General features: G+C 34.0%; 1 protein-coding gene across 18 annotated transcripts in view; it reads left to right on the forward strand.

Moving 5' to 3' along the window:
* ADGRL2 (adhesion G protein-coupled receptor L2) overlaps positions 1 to 19,083 on the forward strand; it is a 381,557-nt gene that overhangs the window by 266,068 nt on the left and 96,406 nt on the right. For all 18 annotated transcript variants that reach the window (XM_087960527.1, XM_087960529.1, XM_087960530.1 and 15 more), the window contains one exon: positions 16,604 to 16,817. In XM_087960527.1, coding sequence (XP_087816653.1) covers positions 16,604 to 16,817 — 214 coding nt within the window. The remainder of the gene's footprint in view (positions 1 to 16,603; positions 16,818 to 19,083) is intronic.

The following is a 19,083-nucleotide window of genomic DNA, read 5'->3' on the forward strand; positions in this document are numbered from 1 at the left end:
CAGGGAGGCAGGCATAGGTAGCAGAATGCAAAATGCCCAAAAACTTAGAGATGGGGAGGGAGATAGGAGGAGTTGAAGCAGAAGTGACTGTGGTAGAGAAGAACAACCTTGTCTACTGAAGGAACTAATTGGGCTCAGTTAGGGAGGAGATAGCAAGATGGAGTTGGCTGTTTGTGCAGGACAGGAATAGCATGATATTGTTGTCTAATGATGATATTCCCCAGCCTAATAACCTTAACTGGAATTGCCATCACTAAGGGGCATGGTTCACTTAGCAACAGACGTTCTGGTTCCAATTAGTATTGTGAAGACTACTATCTATATATGCTATCATTATTTTTGCATATGTTATGCCACAGTTGGTTTCACCTGGATTTGTCAATCCTTGATTATCAAGATAAGAAAGTTAGACACAACGGGACTTCCGGTTTGAGCTTTGGCGACAGACCGAAACCTTGTCTCTGCGAGGCTTCGATCCGTGCTCGCAGCTGGAGTGCCCGAGCTGGCTGGTTTCAGGGCTAAGCCACCTCATAGAGGTGGTGAAGAGGGGAGACTGCCTGCAGGGTTGAGGAGAGCCGCATCTCTCCTCCCCAACTGGCCATTACTCCCTTACCCAAAAGTGGTTGTAGCAGTGGTCAGAAATGGCCACCACAAAGAACTCGACCGGAAAAGAATGTGCAGGAGGAAGATAAGAAGAGAAAGTTTTGGTTGACCGGGTCAAACAGCAAAAGCAACAAATAAGGTACCCTGGAATTGAAACTATTAAAAAAAACCAATAACATTATTCCCTAAGAAGATTTTTAAGCTGCGAAGGAGAGAGAAAAGGGGAAAAGATTTTTTTTCTCCTTTTCCTATACTGACAGCTAAGAGACTTAAGCAAGAAATTGGAAAAAATCCACTTTGACATCAATAGGCATTTAATGCTGAAAATAAAAAGTCAAAGGGATAATAAAGATTTCTGGATAATCAAAAGTTTTTTGAAAACAGGAAAGGAGAGAAAAAGAATAAAAGGGCAGGATCTGGAAGGGAGGAGACTGCCTGGAATTAAAAAGCACTTACAGCAAAATCTCAACAAGACTTCCAAAAGATACATTCTAACTGAAATATCGCAACAAAAACCCCAGGAAGAGAAAGTGGAAAAAGAAATAAGAAGATATTAACTTGGGACTATTTGGATTACTTGATGATTTCTGGATTTTTGGTTATTGTATTTGAATGACTAAAAATCAATTGGGTGGTTGTTTAAAACTGTTTAAAATGGCTCCACTTTTAAACTGAAAATGGAACTTAAAAAGTACAAAGAAGGGGTGCACAAGAAGGGAGAGGTTCTTTTGGCTTCGTATTTCAGTTTTTAGAAATGGAGATTTGGAATTATGAGAAACAACAAGAAATGCCTGCAGAAGAAGATTGGGACAAAGAAGAAGCCATCTTTTAATGAACAAGTAATCTTAGGTGGGGGGGAAAAAGGAAAGGGGGAAAAGAGAATGGAAAGTTTAAGATTGGGAAAAACAACTCAAAAAAAAATAGAGTGAAAAATAAGTATAAAATCAGAAAGCAGCAGAAGAGGGAAATGCAGAAGAGAGAATTCGAAGTAGAGAGACAAGGTGGTAAAAGGGGGAGGGAGAAGATGAGAGGGAAGAAAGAAAGGAAAAGAAGTTATAAAGGACAAAAACAAAATACAGAGAAACAGGGCCTATTTAGAGATAATGGGTGAAAATTTAATGGAAAAAGGGATTCTGCAAAGGTACCTAAGATAGTATTGTTATATTAGAAACAGAAATAATTTTAGAAAATATGAAACAATGTATGATTAAAATGTTTGATAAAATAGCCATCGTAATTCAGTGGAATGCTTGTCAATAAATAAATGTAACAAAATGAATATTTAATGATTTACAAAACATACGTGAAAAGAAATAAGGGAAAAATTAATTATGGAGATTATATGTGTCTTTAAGGAAGTATGATATTTAATTGAAAAGTGTTAAAGATGTTAAGATTTTAATGATTATTAATGAAAGAACTGAATTGGAATGGAATGAGGGTTTATAATTACACATATTTATAATCCTTTTTTTAAAAAAGAATATAGTGTGTATTATAAGAATGTACTAAGTAGAATTCGATTGGAAGTTATATATTATGTATTATATTGAAGGTCATAACCTTAATGTATATATTGAAGTTTAAATAAGAGTTATATGGATGTAATTAAAAGATATAAAGGTGTCATACTCCAATTAGTAACTACAGGAGAAAATCTGTTTAATGAGAAAAGATAACATGAAATTGAAACAGAACAGACAAAAGTATAAATATAATTATTTGAATTGAGATGAGATAATCAAAATAAAATTGAGAAAATTAAAAGAGGGGAAAAACTATTTAGAAAATGTAGAATAGTATAAGATATGGAATAGAACACAAAAAGGAGCATGAAATTGAGTTTTGTGTCTGTATAAAGAAGTTCAACCCGGGACCATGCTATTTTCAAAAAAGACGTTTTACTTGTATTTTGTATGTGTGAAAACCCAAATAGAACTTTATTAAAAGAAAAAAGAAAAAGAAAGTTAGACACAACAAATGAATTTCAGATATTTCTGTGTTTTTTCCTTAATTGACTTCTCCTGATTTGGAGAATAATTTTGAATTCAGGATGATTTCTTAGGGTTAAATGTGGGTTATTTATATATTTGATTTAACTTGCTCGTTAGCCAACACAAAAACTTCTGGAGTAGTTTACAGTTATCAGTAATAAGACAGTTCTTGCCCTCAGGTTTATAATCTAAAAGGTATGGCATATAAGCAAAATAAATGGAAAAGGAAGGAGAAGAGAAGCAAAAGGCAAGACACTAATTCATAACATGAAAGTGAGATGAGCAGTACCTAAATTTGATCAATAAAATAAATATGTGTTACATTGTTTAAGATAGGAACAGTTTCTTAATAGTATGATTGCTAATCTTCATCACATGATCAAAATGAAAAAGAAAGCTCCTCTTAAATAATAACAAAATAAAAATTATTTTTAAAAACCATTTTAGAACTATAAATAAAAGGAAATTTGCACAGGCTAAGGCTGTTTATAACACAGTGAATGCCACTAACAACACAGAGCAAATAACCCCATTAAAAGATTGAAAAAAACATATTGTAGATAAAAACATTTCAATTTTATGAGAAAATTCAGAGACAGGCTGAAAACAAAATAGCACCCCTCCTCTTGCTTTTGGGTTCTTTAAATGGAATGTATTAGCATATGCAAACATCTAAAAACAAGCACAATAGAGGATGCAGCTTAAACATCTTGGGATTTTCTGATCCATATGCAAAGTCTTAGCCTGTCTCTTTTGACTCTTCACCTCTTTTATGGACCTGCTTGTTCCAGTAGCAAATTTAAACTCACCAACTGATAAACAATAGACAAATAGAACTCGTGTCATGCAAACTTATCAGATCCACATGCACTATATTATTTAAATCCTACATAAATGTTGGTTAAATGAAAAATAAAGAAAAGGGGGAAAAATCCAGATGGCTTTTGAAGCAGACTTGGAGATTTCACTAATTCCAACTTTGAAGTAAGATTACACAGTGTCCTTTGATTGTCTGGTCTCGTACCAATTATTTTTGATTTCTCAAGTATATTTTGTTAGTGCACAGGAGATGATGTTGTCACACATTTAATGCTGGGGTTATGTAGGCAATTATTATTTTGCTGCTGTTGCAGAACTACTGCTTCTGGGCTCTTTATAAGATCAGTGTTAAATGGATAACATCTTACTAATATTAAAGTGTTCATATCTGGTCCATAAAACTGATGGAAAATTAAAATACAAACTGCTTCTAAAGTCATATATGTAAACGTGGAACATTTTTATATTACCCAACATAAAAGCTAATCAGTACGCGACAGAAGAGAAAAACTTAAAAATATGTAAGCTATCTGGGCTGCACCTAAATCGAAGTGTAACCTTGTGAAATAGCATTGGAGAGTTAAAAAAATATAGTCAACATTGGTAACTGTACCCCCAGCTTCAGGATTGCTACTTAACTGATGGTTTACATGAGAAGCATTGTTCCAGCCACATGAATAAAATAAGCAAGATTGCTTCCTAGTATGCTCATTCTGGGTTTGAACATTATTCCAAACCTTATTTGGCTGAAATAATTTATTGAATATATCTAAGTGACTGAGCTAATTCAACATTCTAAACTATAAATTATGGTTTTGACAGTATTATCTCAGGTTTGACATGGCTGTTGTTATAATCATGGTGATATATTGGGAGATATATCAAATCTCATGCACTTCATAGCACTATTGAGAGGATAAAACTATATACACTATCCTGTTCTTTGAAAATGCTTGAAATAAAGAAATGTATGTGTATGCATTTTACACATTATGTAATGAAACACAGTCACCTAATGTAATACATTAAACTTTTGCCTAGGAAAGGTATTACAAAATTATTTTGTATTACAAAAGAAGAGTAATTAGAACACTATGGCTTTGACATGTACATAGCCAGTTAACTTGACCCCATTTGAGAATATAACTTGAGTCAACATTTTGCAAATGCATTGTTTTGCAGTAATAATCTCCAACAATAGTGATGCCTCTGTCATGATTTAGTGAATACTCTAGAGGGGTTTACTGGATAATCTCATGTATTAGAGCTATCAGCTCCTATGAGAATGTGTAGTTTCAGTTCGGTCTGTTGGACAAACATGCAGATCCATCTCTTACATTTGGGAAATTGAAATCCCATTGAATACAGGCTTTAGGATTTTGGCTATTAAAATGATACATATTCTATCTATCTATCTATCTATCTATCTATCTATCTATCTATCTATCTATCTATCTATCTATCTATCTATCCATCCATCCATCCATCCATCCATCCATCCATCCATCCATCCATCCATCCATCCATCCATCCATCCATCCATCACCTATCTTATTCACAGTATCTATCCAGGAGTCGTTTGGAAGAGTCATGACACAAACTGTTACCAGTAATCAGGGGTTTGGGGAAGTTGCCAAAGATTTTCCCTTCTACGTATTGAAAACATCTAATTGCTTTCGACACTTAGCATTGTGATGCAAACTAATGATAGGAACATTTTAGGATTCAGCAGTCTATCCAAATGTCAAATCTGTACTGGAAAAATAAGATATGCTGATAATAATTGTTGCCACTCTGAAATAAGTTCAGTCATTTTTTTTTTGGTTGCTGTTGTTTAAATTGGCTTTAGAAAAGTCCCAACTTTCCCATCATCATTATTATTATTTTGCAGATTGCAGCAGAAGGGTATTGATAGAATTCTGAAATGGGTCCTGGGAAGTCAAATATTATATTATCAGGTTGACTAAAAAGGGGTCGGGGTAGCCTAATCACACATTATTTATACACCCATTTACATACTGAAGTTTATAATACAATAAAGCTTGAGAAATACATTTAAAGCCTTGCATGGCATGGGTCCCCCCATCTCACCCCGATGGGATTGCCCCCCCCCACCAGCAGGGAGGGCATACCCTGATGCCATCAGTCAAGGAATTTTGGCTGGCAGGGTCCATCAGAAGAGCCTTCCCTGCCTTGGCTCCTAACCTAATCCTTGATATGAAATAGGAGATATGCGACCATTCTGACTTTTCATAAGTGCCTCAGGATTTGGCACTGCCAGATGGCTTGGGACCTGGAAGTGGTTGACTAATTAAAAACTAATTCCCCTCCCTCCCCTCCCCGTGTAGTAAACTTGAAGTAAACTTCAACCTTTTTTTCTTCAGAAGCGATATAAACCTGGCATGACAAATTTACAACTGTTATGTTAAAATATGTTCAACTGAGAATGCTGGTTGCCTAGACAAAATGAACTGGATGAACACATTCAGATTAAATTTAATATGTTTGTACCGAATTACCTGAAAAAAAAACCCTGACTGATCTAAGTGAATTTGCAAGTATTAATTTACTAGAATATTTTCTCACTCCTAGAATATTTTATCAAGTGTTGCCATACAACAGAATTAAACATTCAGATGTAAAACTCACTCAATAAAAATATGACTACTTAGCATTAGTAGACTTTTTTGCTTTCATATCTTTAGGGCTCAACAATGTTTAAACCACGAGAAGTAGTAAAATGCTTTTGATGTTTTCTAAACAGACTTTTTAAAAAAGCAAAAAAAAAAAAAAAAGTATTGATGCCTTAGAATCAACCCTATTTAGAAAACAGGGAAATAGACATTCCCACCGCCCTGTAAAAAACATAACCTCAACCCCCCCCCTCCTCAAAGCTCATGTATCAAACTGCTTTGTTGCAAATTTGGTTTATCAACCCTGGGAATAAAGGCTTTTTTCTTTCCTTTGTTACTTTATGAACTCAGCAGTGGTTCTTTGAATTAATGTTGCTTAGAGACAATTTTTTTTGGTTCTGTTTTTTTCCTCCCTGTATCAGCCTTATGTTGATTCAAACCAAGGGGGATTGTATGAGAATTTAAAATAAAAGTGTTTATTGTGCAATACCAATCAACAAACATTTCTTAAAATCTCTAAAATGTGTAGTTTTGTTTTTGCTCTCCTAGAACTTCTCTTGAGAGGATGTAATACAGCAGGAAATTCTATTGACTCATAATTCACCATACAGATATCACTTCTTTTGTTTTGGTGATATACTTCCTTATTGAAATGAGAACCTTTTTCCTTCTGGACAAGTAGCATGTTCAGAGGGAGGGAAAAGATATGTGAGCTTTCTGACAAACATGCCGAAAAAAAGTTTTTGAGATGCTAAACACCAATCTGCATTTCACCGTGCTGTCATGACCTATTGAATCATAAAACATCACGGACAATTTATTGAATAGCCCTATAGCCCCTGAACTCCCTCTTTTGCCACCATTAGAAATTCCAGAGCTGGATTTTTGCAGCAAATGGATGAAAATAAAAGACAAGTTTCCACTTTTATGGTGATGCTGGGGTGCATAAAATAACAAAATACACAGAAACCTTTGCTTAGGCTTAAAATGCAATGTATGTATATGGTGGGACCTATTGTCCTGCCTCCATTCTCCCAGAAAATTTAGCTTTACCGACTGCCATTCTCTATTATCCGTCTCCAGATTTTTGCAAAGTGCGTCTATAAGAAACTTGCCCATCTCTAATCTTTCATGAGACAATCTGTAATAATTCAGAACAGCCTTTTATGCATGCCTAGCATGTTTATTTAAAGCAAGTATTATCTCTCTCGCCTTGTGAAAATTTCAAAAAGCAGATATTACAAGAAACATTAGCAGGCCATAGATCATGAATAGAAAAATCAGTATTTTCATGGGTTTTTTTTTTGCACTTCAGTTTATTGCTAGCAAGGACCTTATTTAGCTGGACAATATATAGGCCAATATATTGTCTCTTAATTTTGTATGTTCTTGCCTACATATATATTAATTTTGCATGTTCTTGCCTACATATATTTATAAACATGTTTATGTATACATGTCTGCATAGGTAGAAAGCACAAGATCGCCACGTTCCATATAGCAACACATTTATGTATTTATATCCTGCTGTCTATTTTAACAAAATCTATGTTATCTTGCAGTTTAAAAGCCTCAATAATAAAAGCAATAACTGTTTAAAGTTTTAAAATCAATACTAGCATTATGAAACTAGCAACGTTTCATATACACTACAAAAAAAAACATTGTTAATCATAATTGAATGTAAAACTACCACCAAAAATGGTGACAGGCATAGAAAGTTTTCACTTGAATTTATTTGTTAAATAGCCAAATTCATGTGAGAAAAGTACACACATCATGGTGTCAAAGTACTAGCTGATAACCTAGCTACTGTATTTTGAACGGCCTTGAAGCTTCTAAGACAACAAAAGAATGATTCACAACATACTTCAGTAACCCAGTCTGGATATTATATTAATATGTGTAAAACTGTAGCATGACGATGTGAAAAAAATAAACTTGTTTTACAGTTCTCTACAATCAAGCATGTCTGTTTGTTATGAATTAGTATTACAAATTGAAAAAAAGAAGAGTGTAGCCAGACTTATAAGGAATAAAACATAAGTGGAAAATTATACATGCATGTTCATAAGATTGTGCTTGTCATTTAAGCCTATTTAGACTTATGTGTGTTATCATTCTTAATTGTGTTAGTATATTCCGCTCAGATCCAATGATACTTGTTGAAAAACTGTAGTATGTAATGATATTTATAATGGAATAGACATGTTAGTGAAAACAAACACTTGAGCTTTAAATCTTTATTTGCTTTTGAGAATTTTTCCATTTTCTGCATATATCAGACAGCCCTGTTGCTTTATATGAATGAGGATGAGATTGTGTTTTTACTGTATGCAATGTATATATTGTATGAAATGTGTACATGTATGTTTTTATGCTTGGTCTTTGTATTTTTGTAATACATTTCATGCACATGAGAAACTACAGTACTATTTCATGGTGGTTTTTTTTAATGATACATTCTGATGCATTCACCAATGAGATGGAGACTTGATTTTAAATTTTATGTACTTTGTTTATTTTTATTTTGTCCTCATTGGAATCAAATTAAAATTTTCATGAGATCTAATGAGGACTGGACAGTGAGCTAGGGATTGAGCTGAAACTGATGAGTGTTTTGTGTTAAAAGCAGTACTTATTAAACTATTTTTTTTTAAAAAAAGTTAAGATATTTGCTTTAATTTAGAATGAAAAAATCCTAATAATCTTAATAGTAGAACTCATATATGAATGTGAATGTGTTCCTTGCTCTGAATTCAGAATGCTAAGACAGAAGATGAGTATACTCAGTAGTGTATTGAATTTTCTGTACTATGTTTTGATTGATCAGAAACATAAAAAATATATTTTCTTTTTTATATAATTACAACATTACAATAAGAGACAAAACTTCTAAATATATTTAAAACTTCAAACAATGAAATCAAAAGAAAACAAAAACAAAAAAGATAGAAAAATACAGACCAAAAAAGAAAATAATCTACCTTATATGTTAAACTTGTCAATAGTCACTGATTTACTGATGACCTATACTACCATAATATAATTAATACAAAATATCAAAACAGTGCATTTATTTCAAGTTATTTCATCAAGTTTTTTAGTGTAACAAGATTGTCAAAAAGATATTAACAAATTCTATTTTTTTAAAATGTGATATTTGCAAGGTGACTTTTTTCATTCTACAAACTAGCATGTTTTATTTTAAATGGCAATCATTTTAGTCCTGATAGAAATATCTATGTATTTTTATGAATGTTATGTTTGATGATTTTAATACATTTTTTTTGGAATCATGTACAGGAAATAAATATATGCATATTAATGCTTTTACCAGGCCAATATTAATATAAATTTAAATGTCACAATCTCTTATTTGTTTGTTTGGGGATAAATTAAAAAATGAAAGTCCCTCCACCACCCCTCCCGCAGATCCCATGGTAGCAACTTGCAGTTTAAATAGTCAAGGGCATATACTTTTATTTTTATATCTGTAATACTATAGAACATTGTTAATTCTGGTATATTTTCACTGCAGAAAAACAGTTAAACAAATGTTAGGGATAATCAATTGAACAAAGCATGCTGTTTGCTAAATCTCTGCAAACAATTTTAACTGTTTGTGAAAGCTGATTTAAGGTGAGGGGGGACAGTTTATTTTACCTGCTTTGCCTTCCTTAGTGGAAACTTTATGTTATGAAATAAAAATGGGCTGGGAAGAAAAGTTTATATTAAGCACACCATCTATATCATAAAGATTTTCAGCAAAACAAAATTTGAATTTCTGATATAAGCATAGAAAATTGGTTTATTTATCGGACAAATATAGTACATATGTTTCTCCTATTTTACAAGAAAAATGTGTAAGACAACCAATGTTTGCCCCGGAAATGGTTTATATGTTGAGTGTTTTCAGCACTATTTTTCCTCAACCAGCTTACCTTTTCTCAAATTTGATAAAATATCTTATTAAAAAAATAAAGTGCAGATGAATAAGAAGCTGTGTTTATGTTTATAGGGACATTCCTGTTTGCAATGAAAGACATAGATATTTTTTTTTGTCCCAAATAGAAGATATTCTGGAAAATATTTTAGTTCTTACTTTTTCCACAGAGCAGTCTTAGTTTCATAACTGAAAGTGGTTTTTTAAAAAAATATTTAGTATAATTAAATTCTGTCCCAGTCATAAGGTTTTGGGTGACTTACATAAATAAAACAAGCAGAAAGATATAAAGTCACAAAACTATTAATGAAAAATAAAATTTAATGAATAAATCCAGAAATTATTCTCTAAAGATGGTGTGATGTAGGACAGGGTGGATTACAAGATCCTTTCATGAGTTGAAACAGGATAAGCAGACTCTACCAGGACCAAACAGTCCCAAAGATAATCAAGAGCAAATCCGAGAGTGATTAAATTTATAGGTGACACTCTGTAACGAATTGCTACATATTGCAAATACAAAGTATCACAGGTTTAAGTTTCCAAGTTTGATTGGGAAGAAGGAATTATTTGTTGCACGTATGCAGCAGAAATATATTTTTCACTAATGTGCAAATTGACACATACAAATTACACTATTCAAATTATCCTAATTTTCAGGGTTACATGTTTTTTTTCCCTGAAAAGCACATATTGCTATAAATATCTGTAATCTTACATGTCTGCATTATAGGTAGATATGTACAGAAGATATATAGTTTAATATAGCTTACTGAAATGAATAAATGTTCCACCTTGTTTTAGACAAACCAGAATTGCCTTTCACAATTTTGTTTATTTATTGCATGCAGCTGTCTTCTGACCATTAAAAAATTCTAGGATTTCCTTTTTCTTCTCATTTCTTTAAAAAATGAACTGTACGTTCATCTTATAACTAGATGCCAAATAGCATTTAAAAATCATTGCACATGTTTGAGTTGTTTTACAGTGCATTTTAATCATCATGGCACTGCTGCTTTAAATCCTTTCTTGAAATGCATTATCTCCATAGTTCTGCTGAAACCAGTTTATGTACAGCATTTCAAGATTGTTTTTGAAGGACAGGTTCATTAGTAAATTACAATACAGAAAACCTGAATGGTTGGTTTGCTATCTCAGCATTAATGAAAGCAATATATTTTGATTGTTCTCTACTTGCAACTGAAATGAGGTGGTGCACAACTGGAAAGGAGGGCCTTCATTTTGACCATACTTTGACTAACACACACTTTTGATGGTGGTAAAGCACCTTTTGGAAGTACTTTGTTCTTCCAAAACAGCTTCCTTGATGTTACTTCAACTGCTTCTTCACATTCAGAAGGCAAAAAGGGGTTTCTTTGTAGGGGCTTCTTTTCTCAGTGAAAGCACTGGGTAGTTTCTGCACTAATTCAGAAGAAGTCTTTTCTGACATTGCTAGGTATTGCAAATTCAATGTACCACAGGTTTAAGTTTCCAAGTTTGATTGGGAAGAAGAAATTATTTGTTGCAAGTGTGCAACAAAAATATATTTTTCATTGATGTGTTCAAAGAAGCAGTCCCAGGGAGAAAAAAGGTTAATGAGCTTTAAGAACATGATTTAGGGTAGTTTCAAGCCTAAATCTAGACTTTGCAATGATAGAGAAAAGAGGAGTTAGACTTGTATGGAGAAGCAAAACAACCCTTTAATTGCAATTGCCTTCTGAATGGAAATATATTTAATTCTTAGATTATTAGGACAATCATATTAAGAGGGTAACACAGCAGCATCTTGAAAGGTTGTTATGAGCCACAGTGGCACAGTGGTTAGAGTGCAGGACTGCAGGCTATTTCTGCTGCCTGCCGGCTGCCTGTAATTTTGCAGTCCAAATCTCACCAGTCTCAAAGTTGACTCAGCCTTCCATCCTTCCAAGATGGGTAAAATTCAGACTCAAATTGTTTATGGCAATATGCTGACTTTGTAAACTGCTTAGAGAGGGTTGTAAAGCACTGTAAAGCAGTATGTAAGTGCAATTGCTATTGTTATTGTTAAAGCTGTTCCCAACTCAGTTTAACATAATTATGAATCTAACATAATTTTAATATGGAGTTGCTGTGAATCTATTTCCATAGGATCATGTCTCTTTTGCAACAAGTCTGATTCCTCTTAACTTTCCCAGGTTCTGTTGCACATTTCATCGCAGACCAAAACTACCCTCTTATTGCACATTGTAGTTCTCTATTGAGAGGTAAAAGAAAGCACACCTACACTTTTTTTCCTGCCATATCCCAGCTTTCAAAAATTTGCTGTTCTTTACCTGGTTCCTAAAGAAAAGTGGGAAGGTTTTTCATCTTTATTGTTACAGATTGATATATCTTTGCTTATTTAATACTGCTGATGTCTTGGATTTAATAGCGAGATTTCCACTTCTCATCATTTTGCACAGCTTGTTTCTCTCTGGTTCACTCTTTCTTTCTTAAAAAATGAAAAAAAAAGAGGGTGATGGTGAGGAATGTGCTACCTATGTTGGGAATTCACCAAGGCTTAAGCTAACTATTATGTTTAGCAGCAGGCCAAAATATAGAGCAATCTAAGTTGAAGGATAATCTCTAAAAAAAAAATCATCTGTGTTTTTTTTACTCTAATACTGCTGCAGAGGTACACAGGCATGTAAACTGCATTCCCACCACTTCTCCTGAATTGTTGAGAAGAGACTGTAGAAATCTAGATGACAGCAATGTATAATGTTTTTCTCTGCACTATAAATCTATCCTTCTCAGCCAACAAACTCAAGAATATTCCTTCTGCTTTTAATTATTAATGCATATTTTCTTGGCGTTTGTTCATTCCCATGGTTTAGCGATACAGCTGAACTACTTTCATAGAAGAAGTGTTTCACGACTCAGTGATTATGGTGTCCCTTAATATTAAAGCATGTTGCCATGTATTTGCTGATACTTTGTCTGGTTTTAAATTATATAGTCCTGGCAACCTCAGTTGAAATAGTGTAAGAGTTCTGATTTCCACAACAAATACAAAAAAATTCAAACAAACTACCCAAAGCTTTTGATTAAGGCTTATATATTTCATATATTTCCTGTAAGAAATTTTGGACTGTAGTATTTGGAATTGTTGCTTTTATTTTAGTTTTTTTACAGTAAAGCTAGTAAAGAGGCCTATTGTGGAAACAGTTAACGTTAGGCAAGAAAGAAGATAGATTGTATTATTCTGTCATTATTCAGGAAGTTAGTTCTAGCCTTGAGAAAGTGGTGGGAGAGGAAAAACAGTTACTGAATCTCGAGGAAGTAGAAAGTGTGAGAAAGAGAACTATCCCATCTTGATTATGTGGTCTTTAAAAAGGACAGTGAAGATGTGGGACTGGATTTCAAAATTCTCTTACTACACAGCAATAAAGTAGCATTTCTTGAATTCCTGCGGTGTCTGTTACTTAGTGCACTATAGATGTGTGAGATTACAATTTAGTCATTGCATGCCAGAACATGCAACACATCTGAAAGCTAGCAGATTGGAAAAAAAAAACTGGCAGTTCTGTGTTTCAAACACTACCGCTTTTTGATGGCAAAATTTGTGCAGATAGTCATACAACAGTGCATTTAAATTATAGTGGCACTGAAAAAAGTGACTTATGACCATTTTTCACATGACCTTTGAATCACTCCAGGGTCATGTGATCAAAATTCAGATGCTTGGCAACTGGTTCATATTTATGATGGTTGCTGTGTCCCAAGGTCACATGATCACCTTTTGCAGCCTTCTGACTGCAATGATTCAATTAACAACAGTGGTAAGAAAGGTCGTAACATCGGGCAACACTTGCTTAATAAGTGTCTCACTTAACAACAGAAATGTTGTTGGCTCAATTATGGTCATAAGTCGAGGACTACTTGTATATGCTAATTATTGAGGTGAGCACCAGTTTGGTGAAATGATCAAGGAATCTGACTAGAAACTGTGAGTCCATGAATTCTAGTCCCATTTTAGGCTAGCTGGGTGACCTTGGGCCAGTCACTCACTCTCAGATATAGGAAGGAGGCAATGGCAGACCACTTCCAAAATACTTTGCTGAGAAATTTTCAAGGACTTGTCCAACATAGGCAGACACTCTTACACATACTCTACTGGGGTATATTTCTCTTCGTCATAATCATCATATCTCCTAAAATTCTAGATCCCTCCATGCAGTGAAGAGAAGAATGGAATGGAATAGAACAAAACAGAACAGAACAGAACAGAATAGAATAGAATAGAATAGAATAGAATAGAATAGAATAGAATAGAATAGAATAGAATAGAATAGAATAGAAGAGTTGGAAGGGACCTTGGAGGTCTTCTAGCCTAAACCTCCTGCTCTAGCAAGAAACCCTATACCATTTAGACAAATGGTTGTCCAATCTCTTCCTAAAAGCTTCCAGTGTTGAAGCGTTCACAACTTCTGAAGGCAAGTTGTTTTACTGATTAATTGTTCTGTCAGGAAATTTCTCCTTAGTTCTAGGTTCTCTCCTTGATTAGTTTCCACCCATTGCTTCTTGTCCTGTCCTCAAGTACTTTGGAGAATAGCTTGACTCCCTCTTCTTTGTGGCAGCCCCTGAGATATTGGAACACTGCTATCATGTCACCCCTAGTCCTTCTTTTCATCAAACTAGACATACCCAGTTCCAGCAACTGTTCTTTATATATTTTAGCTTCCAGTCCCCTAATCTAACTTCATTAATAAGAAGTTAAATGCAGTAGTGATGCTTTTTCTTCAGAGAACCAGACTATGGGGCTTATGTTATACTCCCACCTGTTTTTCATAATGTTTTCCATCTGTATCAGTTGCATTTCCCAGTTAGCACATGCTATCAGTCAGGCACAGAGCTGTTGCTAACTTAGTTGTGTGTATAAGAAAACGGTATTCGAGGCTGGCAGAGTAGCTGGCAGCAACGTGCAACTGTCAGAGGGTAAATACAATCAGAAGAAAAGTGCTGAGCTTAATATTGACTAAAAATTGAATCTCCTATTGTGGAAATAAAAAAGCCTTGATTTTAAGTGCAACTGCTATGATGCTTTACCAGTGAAAGAGCTGTGTGTTTTGTACATGCTTCAAATGTCTTTTGTATTTTGTTACATGTCCAGTGTCATCCTTATTATAACGCAGCCTTCACAAAGAGCTTCTCCTTCTGGCTCAACATAGGCCTTGAATTCTGCTCTCAGAGAATTGGAATTGGTTCAAATAGTTTCATACTTTGTGACAAATATTCCAGCTTTACAGAAGTGTGAAATGCAGTCAGCTCATCACAAGATAGTTTTTCTGCTGGTCATGCTTTTACAGCATCTGATAAAGATGGAAATCCTAATTTGTCTGCTCACATATCACACTTAATGTAAAATGGTTGGGCGACAGACGCATCCACTGAGAATCCTGCACATGGCATCTTGCCATGGTATAAAAACCACTTTGAGTGGTTAAGTATGCAGGCTAGAATACATACCACTTCCAGTCACTACAGGCCACAGAGGATAATTTATGATAAATAAATCAGGACCAAAATAATATGTTTGGGTAATCATTATTAAAAATGGTTTATAAACCAAGTTTTCAACTCTCTGGTTATTGTAGGAACTCAGGTTGAACATTTGCCATAGAACCATTTTATAATTAGATTTATTGTGAGAATATAATCATAGTTTGCATTAAAGCAAAGGAAGTTAAACAACATTAACACGTAGCTCAAAAAAAACACCATTGAAAAATTCATTCATCAAAAAGCTACACACAAATCCCACATGCCTATGCACCAGATCTGAGATTAAAAGAACAAAATGAACAAAAGAAATTGAAGAATTGAGAGAACACATTGGTTTTAAATTATCAAGTTTAATAAGCCCATAACGTTTTATTGTTTTGGGTTGTTGTTTTTTCAACAAGCAGATGCCCTATTTTTTCTGTTAATTCTAGGCAGAGAACATAGCCTTGCTGTGTAAACTTCTCAGGCTGTCTTGAGTTCAGCAATAGGCTGGGAATGGGAGAGAGCATGGAAAATAAATAATACTTGTGACATAGTACTTGAGTTTAAAGTGAAGTCAACTCAAGGGCTGACCCAGGATGAAGAAAGCCAATCATAAACATCTGTTGAAAATAATTAAATTAGTTAGAACACAAACTAGGGCTCATTAAGCAAAGGTCCTGGCTGGAAGTATGTTGTAAACCTGATGGCCAAAAAATGACCCAGCCACTCAGCCGCCACTACACACTTAGGGTAAAAATTCTTCCAGAGTTTGACTTGTTTGGACCCTGAATTCTGCTGGATGTTTCCTGTAAGCTCTAAAGTTCATAATTTATTTTTTTAAAGAACAAATTTCAACCATGTGTTTATTTATAAAATGATGCATTCAGAATAATGACCGCATTTAACTCATGATTCAAAAAGGATGTGAACAAGCTGCTCTATTATATGAATATCCCCATCCATCTACATAGAAAATCCAGGATGGGCTGTGGATGGTATACATTTGGTGGTAAAAGTATAAAAATGCCCTCATGTTTAGGTGTTATCTCTCTAACTTATTTGTGAGGGAATAATTTAATAATACAATTTTTTTTTTTTTTAAGGTTTTAGCCGAGCAGCACTACCATTTGGTTTGGTAAGGAGAGAATTGTCCTGTGAGGGCTACTCTATTGATCTTCGGTGTCCAGGAAGTGATGTCATTATGATAGAGAGTGCTAATTATGGACGGACAGATGACAAGATCTGTGATGCTGACCCTTTCCAGATGGAGAACACTGAATGTTTCCTCCCTGATGCCTACAAAATTATGACACAAAGGTAAAAGCAGTGCTGATTAAAATATATTAATAAAAAAGAACATAGTGACAAAGGTTTAATTACAAATATAAATATCTTAAGAAACTTCAATAAACTTTCCAATGTGATCTCCCCATTTCAGGAAGAAAAATCCACTTGTTAAATAAAACTTGCTACCAAGATTGAGCATTTTCCCTAAGCTCCATTTAGGAAGGGAAGGGAAGGGAAGGAAAAGAAAGGAAAAGAAGGAAAAATGTGATTTTTATTTTCTTAGATGTCAAAAATCTTTTTATTTTCTGACATGTCAAAGAAATCATTTTTCCCCAAAGCCTATACTTAGGAGAATCCATAACATCACTTCTGTGTGTGTGTGTGTATGTGTATGTGTGTGTGTATGTATGTGTGTGTGTATATATATATATATATATATATATATATATATATATATATATATATATATATATATATATATATAAACAAACAAACAACTAGTCTTCTACTTATAAAGAGTTATCTTTCAAAATGCTGTCTGTAAGTTTGCAAGTCCAACAAGCATTAAAAAATTATGCGCTGTATGGTTCTTGCTTTGCATAGGTGATGGCCTGGGATATTTTGCCTAATGCCTGGAGTGGCTGGATGGGAGAGTGTGAAAGTGGTTTCTGGGACGCCACTTATGTATGTGGTGCAACAGAACCTGACTCCCCCCCCCTTCTCCTACCTTCCTTTCCCGCCTTTTCCTACCCATCAGGTTTGCTGCAAGACTGTCACTTCTGTAGTGTAAGAACTGTATTGTGCTACAACTCTAGCCTAGAGACTCTCAGTGGAAAAATCCACTTTAAGTCTGCTAATACAATTTATACGAACAGTGCTTGACATGACATAGAAGGCTTTAGGCAGATCACTAGAATATCCCACTTGTTTTCTTTCCCTCTAATTTTGATTTCACTTGCTAAAAATTCATTGAAATTGGCCATATGTGTTCATATTCTTTATTGCTACAAAGAACGTCCTCTCACATGTTTGAAAAAGTAATATTTTGCTTTAATATATTTCTTTAGATTATAGTTGGATCCCAGGTGAGTTGTGATGATCATTAAGTATAGAATTTGAAATTTCATTATTATTTCATTTTGTCTGAATTACAACAAATTTTGTTGGATAAATCTGTGGGAAATTGCAGTTTCATTTCAACGCTTGAAAAAAAAATCATTGAAAGAATATATGATGAAAGATCCAGATTTTTCTGGTAATTTCTTAGGAGTTCTATAGATAAGTTTAATTTTCATTAGAATTAAATCTCAGGAATCTCTTTTCATGTTACTTCATGAAACTGAGAAATGATTTATCAAATCAATATCTAAATCAGCATAACAACAGTGCTAGTTTTTTTGCCTTTAAAAAAAAAGATGTACAGATAAATTTAAAATCTCTCATGCCTATATAGTTTCTAAAAGCAAAAACATTCTTGGATTTACTTTAATATCAGTCCAGACTGCTAATTCATTCAGGTTTCTTTTTCCTTCCCTCCCTCTTTCATTTTTTAAAGGGAATTTCGGTCCAATAATTCAGTTTCCCTTTAACAAGACATATGGTCAAATTTTAGTGTTGTAATTGTTACTTGAAAACAAGCAAGTCTATTATTGTAAATCTATTATTGTTTATTATCATTATTTCAGTGACAATTTATTTGCTATCATCCTTTCAATTTCATTTTCCTACAATTGCTTAAAAAGGGTATGCAGGCCGTTTGCCCATTAGTATTTTCATAGCATCACCCAGGCATCCTTGGAAGTAATGATGACTATTATTTTGTTGCAGCAGTAGATCAATGATTATAAGCTGCTAGTAGAGAAATGACCATCATCACAGATTGTGTGCTTTTACAAGTGAAATATCAGCATGAAAGTATGTTTCATAGATGAAGATAATAAGCCTAGTTTATTTAGTGTTTTACGCTAGTATTAATAAGTGGAAACCATGTTACATTCTGAAACTGCAGGACATCCCCTTCCTTTCATTATGTCAGTCATTCACTCTTCTTAGAACATAGCTGTGCCTGTCAAAGCTCAAGACAGGAACAGTTTGCACTCTGACCTTTCTATTTCTAGGTTAGCAGACAGTCTATTTAAAATTCTTAGAACTTCATTGAAGATTTCTTTCTTTCTCTCTCTCCACCCTACCCCAACTCTCTTTTTCTCAGGAGTTGACATGTCCTCTAAGAAACAAATAACTTATACCAAATGATGTTTTTAATAGCTTTTCTCAACATGATTGACATACGGATAGG

Source organism: Notechis scutatus, chromosome 3 (genome assembly GCF_049901735.1).
Source record: "Notechis scutatus isolate UNSWTSFEM ecotype Mainland chromosome 3, rNotScu1.2, whole genome shotgun sequence".
NCBI classification, from domain to species: domain Eukaryota; kingdom Metazoa; phylum Chordata; class Lepidosauria; order Squamata; family Elapidae; genus Notechis; species Notechis scutatus.